Here is an 8,570-nt window from a genome sequence, read left to right on the forward strand (position 1 = left end):
TACACTAGGATGAGTAAAAGTTTAAATTTTAAATAGTTTAATAGCATTGGGAATGATGGAAAAGATTGGAGGAGAGATAGAGGCAGTCGACATGTGACATTAATGTCTAGAAGGGATGCTGCCATTATTAACAAGAAAGGCCTTAATGTCCACTTAAGGGCTATTTTTTTTGCCTAAGTGTGAATTCATTCTTAGTAATTTCCTCTAGGTTTGGAAGGAAAAGAGAGTTTTAGGGAAAATTGCAAAGATGGGTGGCGACCTTTTGCAAATTGAGCCTTCCATGATAGAGGAGAATGCTAGGAAGCCACTGGTGTGGTACATGCTAAAGGAAGATGGATTCATCCTATTTATGGAGGCATTAAATGGGTATGACGAAAATTGTTCCCTGCAGTTTGTCAAATCTTGGGAGGACCAAAGAGTCATGATTAATGGCATCTCGTTTCATATATCTAAGGAAGTTATCTCTCTGGCGATGGGTTTGGCTATGAGAGGAAGGAAATGGCAAAAGGTGACAAGGGTGGTTGACGAAGCGAGTCTGCAATGCTTCTTCTTGGAAGGGGAGGAACCTATTCATCACAGAGGAGGATTTATGCAAGAAGCTCCCCAAGCCATGGAATGAGGTATGTCTGATGGAAGGGAGGTATGGAGTCTATTATTACTATCACTTCCCTCTCCTAAACCATTTTTGCCACCGTGACTTTATTTCCATTTTGTTCTTCTTGTTGCATGATTTAATGGATATGGTTACTGATGTTAAAGAAAAAATGAGGAAAGGTGTTAATTTTACCATTCTGCATCAAGGGTTGATGTTCTAGTTGTATCAATTTCACCTTACTTTGTTCCCCCCTAAGATCATCAAGATTGATATTTTTTCCCATCCCAACCCCCAACCCCAATAGGTCCGCCTTAGGATCACGAGCCCCAAAGCCCCTACCCCACAACCTTCACCTAGTGGATCCCCTGTTGAGTTGAAACCCACCCCCTCGGAAAAAAAGGGAAGTTGGCAAAAGGGAAAGAGAAGGAACTGAAGGAGTCAGAGGACGAGGGGAGAGGTGGTAGGAGGAGGTCAGGGAGGATTGTGACATCCAATGCCAAAAGGAAACTAAGATCTAGGGCCTCACAAGAGGAGTCAGATTCGAATGATATGGGTTGTCCTAAACAAAGGATGAAAGAGAAGGCTTCAAATTTTGGTGAGGGGAACATAGAGGAGGAGGAAGTGGAGGTTTCAGATTCCTCACGATTTGGCTCAAGAAGTGGGATTAAGGAGAAGAAGGAGATGATGCATGTTTTGGCCACCATTGGGCTAGGGTGTGTGGACTTAACCCAGGACCAGTTCCTTGAAACTATCTACAGAGTGCCCTTCCCTATAACGATATCCTCTCCTATTAGGGTTTCTTCCAAGGACATTGCTAACCCCTTGATTGTGCAAGATGTTACTAAGGTGCAGACGGATGGCTATCTTTGTAACAAGCAAGAGCTCACCGTGGAGATCAAGAAGATAGCTGGCAATGAAGTGTGGAAAAGAATCCATGCTTTGGAAGAAAGAATGCGCCTTTTGACAAAATTTACTAGTAAGGTAACACATGCAACTACAACCGCGCTACACCTACTTAAAGACCAAGAGGGTGATCTACTGAAGGAGGACTCCAAAATGTTGTTTGACTTCATTGCAGAAGATTGGGCTAATATCCTCAAGGAGAGGAAAGAGGCCAAGAAGCCTTAAGGGCTCTCTCCTTCTGGTTTTTTATGTTTTTTTTTTTGCTGGTTGTTGAACTTGACTAGGTTTAAGGCTATTATGCCTTTGTTTTCTCTTTTTACTAGCTTGTTTAGTTTTAATACAAGTAGTATCTATGTTATGCATGTTGATACTCTTTTAGTTAAGTTCCTAAACTATGTCTTTGTGTTTTGAGTGGTAGTGAGTAGTTTTTTGGATGATGGTAATCTATTGGTGGTTCACCAGTTTGACTATTTAATGGGCTAGCCCCCTAGTTTTGACTAATTTTAATTCAAACATTTTTTTTCTAAGATTATTAATTTTTTTAACACATAATTTGAAATGATAATGCGATAAAATCTATGATTTATAAAGTCTAAATAAATATTTTTTTCCTTTATTTGTAAATAAATAGAGCCTATAATTGAGAATTTGAGCTTTTATATCTCATAGTCTAAAAATTCTATTCTCCATAAATTTAACATTAATAACAAGGTTGAGATACATTTTCTAAAATGCTCCCACTTGTAGACCATCATTACCAATACATACATTTCTACGAGTATAAAAGCCTTTCGATTCGTAACCCTGCCTAAATTTTCAATACTCGCAACCTTTTAAACATATTTGCCATATTCTACAAAGTGCCAACTTTCTTCACGATCACCCTCCATTCTCTACCATTTTATGAACCAAAATAGTAAAAGACATTGAAATACATTCCTCACATGAAAGACCAACTTTTTTTCTTATAAAATTACACTATTTGCCATTAAAAAAAAATGTGTAATAGTTCCTAAACATACCCCACATTTGACACAATTGGTTTAATTCAAGAATTTATTGTGTAAGCACGTATAATTGCCATGTATAGTCTCACATTTGTGAACACGAGGTAATGCTTGGTGATAAGTTGTGTAAGGGTGTGATGTTCTTCTTTTGCAATTGTGCATAAGGATTTTATATTTATCTAAAGACTAAATAATTTTGAAGTGAGGGTCAATCCTCGTTGAGATCAACCAAAAATAACTCAGATATTTTATTAGATAAACAATTATATGATTTATAAAATTGTGATGGTTAAAAGCTAGTATCTTTATAAATTAAAAACTTTGGTCTTTTTATTGTTGTAGAATTTAGCAAAATGAGTTGGTTGAATAATTGATTAAGTTAGTGTGAACTAGTATGGTTGTCATTGATGTCATTGTGTTATTGTTTTTGTCATTATGATTCATTTATATGGCATATGTGTTGAGTATATTTTTATATTCTATATATTTGAATTTGTTGCTAATCATTTGATATGTTATCGAGGATTGATTGGAGATAACTAACTCAAGTTTTTTGTGGTTTAGAATGAAGTGCAATAGATTTAGCATTTGTGTGTGTATTGTTGTGATTAATAGTAAGTCTACAAGAAATACACGCTTCACATTTTTCTGTGTGACAATTTATGATGGTGCATTTATGGAAATGTTATATTAATGTCCTTAACTTCATTCATTTTAGAAGGTATGAGATGTTTTGTTTCAAAGACTTGGTTTTAAAAGTTCAAATATATCCTTACTCTATGTTTGGCTAGCCTCAAGTGTTTACACTTCAAATTTATTATGTCTTTGTGTTTGCAAGATGGAATGCAACATGTATGATGATATTGTTGGTCTCCAATATGGAGCATTGTGGTTTGCTTCTCATTCATCCCCACTACAAGATTGATTAGTGTTGAACTATTTCAAATCAGTTTTAGCTAGATATTTAGCCAACATTGGGATACTTCAAAAGATGTGAAATCATTATGGATTAGGGTGTATAGAATGGAGCTTGTAAACTTATGTGAGTGCATTCTTACACAAAGAGAGGATAAATGAAAGGGAATGGCTCTTCCTAATTCATTAAGTCATTATGAAGAGCATTTGTAGACAATGTGACATTCATGTGTTAGCTATTATTATAGTGAAGATTAGTTGATTGAGTTGGCATTTTTCATTAGTTTTGGATGTATTCTTTGTTATATTTCCTCTGGTGGATAGTGAACTACAAAAGTGAGTTGTCTCTCTTTGAATGATGATTCCTTGGTAGTGAGTCTTTCTCTGTAAAAATTACCTTAACAAATGTCACTTTACAAAGTGTTCATATGTTTTCATTAATATTCTTCATGGGTTTTCCCTTAATAGGGTTTTCCACATAAATATGAAATTTCATGTGTTTGGTAGTTGATGCGCTTTCATGCTCTTATTACATTCTATTGTTAAGGATTAATATGCTTGTTGGAACCAGCTAAAGTTGTGTTTAAGATTAATTTTTTGTAGACAATTAATTCAGTTCCCTCCGCCCTCAGTTATCTTGCATATTCAAAACTCATAACCATTTTTTAATCAGTAAATTGTGTAAATTGGGTGTGTATATTGATATAAATATATCGATATAAATATATCGATAAAAGGAGGAGAATATTATTTTATTGGGAATTGTTTTACACCTTTAACTTTTTTGATATAGTTTGATTACTTTTCAAGGAGATGGGCAAAATTTGATCTATCTTGTGAAGTAGAAAGGTAATGCCTATTTGGTTCTTATAAGGTTTATCAATTTAATGAACAAATGTCAAGAAATTTGATTTGTTTTGAAGATACAAGGATTCCATAATATTTTTCTTATAATATGAAGGTATTCTTAATGTAACTATCAATGTGCCAATGGAATCATTGGGATGAAATTTTGGGGATTGGTGCTATTAAGATTTTAAAAAAATGACTTCAAATTTTAATTGTTTGGTCCTTTATTTCAAATGCAAGACATAATAATATCCACGTCTGGGTCGAATATCCTAAATATTTATTGAAATGACAATGTTGGAGTTAACTAGATATGGGTCATCCTAGTTTAAACTAATGCATTAATTAGATTGTCCAATAAATGTGAGCTGATTTATATCCTCATATTAATGTTAAGCATGCATTGAAACATTGTATGTTCTTATGTAAACAAGAATTTTATGTTTTTGGTAACCGAAACATGTTATGTAGTTCTATAATCATCCTTATTTAAATAAAAGTAGTCAATAGACTATAGCCTAAGCATGTGAAAATGTTAGAATGGTCAAGGTTTTTTCTTGCACCAAATGATTGACCTATCAATGCTTGATACAACCAATAGTCTTATAGAACCATAGGAGGTGGTGAAGGCATGTTGCCAATCCTACTTAGGAAGTTGGCCCACTACCAACAATCCCTCTCCCAACATCACTTGCGTTTTGCATGGATTTGATCCTATGACAAATCTTTGATGCCACTTGTTAGAATGGCCATGATTGTCATTGCACCAAAAGATTGACCTATCAGTGCCCAATACAACCAATGGTCCTATAGAACCACAAGAGATGGTTAAACCATATTGTAAATCCTGCAAAGGATGCTGACACATTGCCAACATAACAATGATTTGTATTCTCGTGATAATGTTAAACATGCACATTTTTTATACTCTTACATATATAGTTTAATCATGTATTTTAAATTGGAATGTGTTAATTGATTCCATTATCATTTTTCATATAAAGTTAAGTAGATTTTGGTCACCTTTATTTTAATTAGCAAAAAAATTATGATGTGAAAACTAAATAAAAATGATCTTGTGAAGCATCCAACAAGTGAACACAAAAAAAAAAGCGCACAAAGGAAATCCCTTACAGAGTTCTAGAGACAAGTTTATTAGCATTTATTTGCAATGAGAATGTCTATAAATTGTATACACATTGCATTATAGAGAACAAAACATGTTATGATATATAATTAAAAAATCAAAAATATCTATCAAATCGTATATAAGCTCTTCAGATCAAGTCCATACACCATGCTACTTATGAAATTTGTTTCGACAAAGTAACATAGTTTTTCTCAATTGTAATCAATTTCTATTACAAACAATTTCAATACATTTAACAACAAAGAGATAGAATAGTCAGCACATAGTATGATTTTTTTTGTTTTTGTTTTAATTTTTACCACGTTTTTTGTTTACATGTCTAATACTTGTCATAAACAAGTAGCATACATACTTATTTTATAGATTATTTACATGAGACCTAACACTAAGATAAACATCTAAGATAACAACTTTATTTATAGCTAGTATTCTAGAAAAGATATCTAGTTATTCAACTCTAGAAAGTTGGACTTTAAAGATCTTTTTTAAGTACTCAATGCAGAATTAGTTGTTCTTGGCTTGGATTTTGATTGGTGATCCCATATTAGGAGTGGGCATAGGGTCACAAATAATTTTTTCATTTGGAATTGTTAAAGACCAATTGTATTTGGTTACTGCATGGTGTAAAACTATTATGAGCTCCATCTTTGTAAAATCTGATCCCGGGCAAATTCGAATTCCTCCTCCAAAAGGTACAAAATTATAAGGGGGAATTTGAGCATCAAAATGAGATGGATCAAAATTGTTAGGGTCCTTAAAAACTTCCTCGTTCAAATGCGTAGTTGTTCCCCAACATAGCTGTTCATTAAAATAATCAATAAAACATATTAGAATTATAAAATTTAATTATTTTTCATACATTATACATAATTTCATTTACATATAATAATCCAAAAGAAATAATGTTTTTTATTTTCTATTGGTATTTCATTGTTGGTGGTACCAAATTAAGAAGCTCTGATCATGTAACATACCTGCCACCCTTTAGGAATTATGTAGCCTTTATATTCAATATCTTTAATTGCCTTTTTAAATCCACCAAATACTGGTGGGGTTAACCGCATAGTTTCTTGGGCAACCTTCCATGTATACTTCATTTTTTGAATCTCTTGCCATGTGAGAGGATCATTCAATTGTTTTCCTTGTCGAACCTCCATATGTTCTAGAGCAAAAAAAACACAAATATTTTTCTAAGTTAATCTAACATTGCATTTGGTAAAACATAATACATAAAAATAAAAACTTGAAAATTGCATTTGGTAAAACATAATACATAAAAATAAAAACTTGGAACCTAAAAGAATTGAAGAGTATGATGGCATATCTTTTGAATTTGTTTCTATGTGAGAGGACCACTTAAATTTTTTCTTTGTCAAACTTCCATATGTTCTAGAGTACACCAACAAAGATATTTCTATAATACATAAAAATAAAAACTTGGAACCTAAGAAAATTGTAGAGTATGATGACATATGTTTTGAATTTGTTTCTATGTGAGAGGACCACTTAAATTTTTTCTTTGTCAAAATTCCATATGTTCTAGAGTACACCAACAAAGATATTTCCCTAAACTCATCTGAAGCATCACATTTGATAAAACATTATATATGAATAAGCTTAGGTTCCAAGTTACAAGATATACAGACACATCTTTTGAAAATCTTGCTATAGAAGAGGATCATTAGTTGGTTTCTATATTGAACCTCTCTCTGTTCTAGAATATAACAAATGATGTAAATGAATAACAAGATAAAAAGATACCCACCTTTGAGGACATAGATATTTGTCAAAATTCATCTTAACCATCGTACTTATAAACTTCAAAATATAAAGATTGAAGCACGCCATGTTAATGAATAACAAGATAAAAAGATACCCACCTTTGAGAACGTTCTCATAGACATGTGGATGCATGGCCAAAGCTCTAAGAACATGTGTTAGAAGAACATAAGTAGAATCATGGCCAGCAAACATGACCAACATCATGTTATCTATGATTTCCTCCTCAGTGAGAGCCTTGCCACTCTCATCCCTCATAGTGAGCAAGGAAGTCATCAAGTCTTCGCCAAGGGAGGCCGAGCCTTGTTCCAACTCCCTCTTCCTAACCTCCAACAAACAAGACAAACGCTTGCATATGCGAACCCTAGCATTCAAACCCCTCCTGAAGTTAGTCCCCGGGAAATCCAAAGGAACAGACCAACCACCCTTCTCGGCTTCACTAAACTCCTTGTGAAGAATATCCCTCTCTTGGCTCTCCTTAATTCCAAAGAGCAAATCAGTAGCAACTTCAAAAGCAAGGTTTCTCATGAGAGGACAAAGCTGAATGTTCTCTTTTCCTTCCCAACACTCTTCAAAATGGCGAAGAATGACTGACTCCATTCTACCCACAAATTTCTGCAAGGCCTCGGGCTTCAAGAATTGCATGATGGCTCCTCTCATGCGCCTATGATCTTCTCCATAGAGTTCTAGAAGATTGTTGGGCCCAATTATTTTGCTCACCGTGATGGGTTGTTTGTTTATCACACAACTGTCATCACTCTGGAATAGAAACTTGTTGCCTGCCTGCCCTGTGAATACCACGGTTGGGCAGCCCATGAGAGAAGTTTTGAAGACTGCCCCATGTTTTGCAACTTTCATGTCCATCCATTGATTGAATTTGTGTGGTCTGTATGCTCTCAGGAATTCAATGGTCTCGCCTATCAGAGGCAGGCCCATGCTTCCAGGAGGAAGTTTTTTGCCATTTCCCCGCCTTGAGATCTTGGCTATGGCTGCCAAGAGTAGTGATGTGAGGATAGTGGTGGATAGAATGAGAACCCATTGTTCAAAACCAAGGAACTCCATCTTGGTACAGGCCACACGAAGTAGTGAAGATGGATGATGCTCTTTATAATCTTATGATCTTAAAACAAAATGTTAAGTTGGTCAATAGGACTTTTTGAGCTGTTGGTTCAAGGTAGCTGGTTTCAAATGAGTTTGAATTAAGAAAGTTTGAATATAATAACGGATGAGGACATATTGTTCGTTGGAAGAGTTTAATAGAATTTATGTTTTTAATTCTCGACAAGGTAGTTTGAACTTTATAATGGATGAGGTAAGGGTTTTCAGTCAAATGAATTTGATGGAATGGACTTTTCATTCGATAGATGAAATC

The 8,570-nt window shown here is 34.3% G+C and overlaps 1 protein-coding gene across 1 annotated transcript; it reads right to left on the reverse strand.

Moving 5' to 3' along the window:
* Nucleotides 1-5,581: 5,581 nt before the first annotated feature.
* LOC149574860 (cytochrome P450 716B1-like) lies at nt 5,582-8,364 on the reverse strand. Its single transcript, XM_089814697.1, has 3 exons — nt 7,300-8,364; nt 6,394-6,581; nt 5,582-6,217 (listed from the first exon to the last, which is right to left on the reverse strand). The coding sequence occupies exons 1-3, from the start codon at nt 8,258-8,260 to the stop codon at nt 5,924-5,926; spliced, it is 1,443 nt and encodes a 480-aa protein (XP_089670823.1). The 5' UTR covers nt 8,261-8,364; the 3' UTR covers nt 5,582-5,923.
* Between the last annotated feature and the right edge of the window lie 206 nt (nt 8,365-8,570).

The sequence above is a fragment of the Cupressus sempervirens genome, chromosome 2 (assembly GCF_028749045.1).
Source record: "Cupressus sempervirens isolate cs-2001-9-10 chromosome 2, ASM2874904v1, whole genome shotgun sequence".
In the NCBI taxonomy this organism is placed as follows: domain Eukaryota; kingdom Viridiplantae; phylum Streptophyta; class Pinopsida; order Cupressales; family Cupressaceae; genus Cupressus; species Cupressus sempervirens.

What these genes read in the sequence shown, in the direction of transcription:
- LOC149574860 (XM_089814697.1), bottom strand. Translation starts at nt 8,260, where the DNA reads ATGGAGTTCCTTGGTTTTGAACAATGGGTTCTCATTCTATCCACCACT. An exon ending in CTATGAGAACGTTCTCAAAG is followed by an intron (nt 6,582 to 7,299) that starts GTGGGTATCTTT and finishes TTTTTGCTCTAG; the next exon opens with AACATATGGAGGTTCGACAA. An exon ending in TAATTCCTAAAGGGTGGCAG is followed by an intron (nt 6,218 to 6,393) that starts GTATGTTACATG and finishes TTTAATGAACAG; the next exon opens with CTATGTTGGGGAACAACTAC.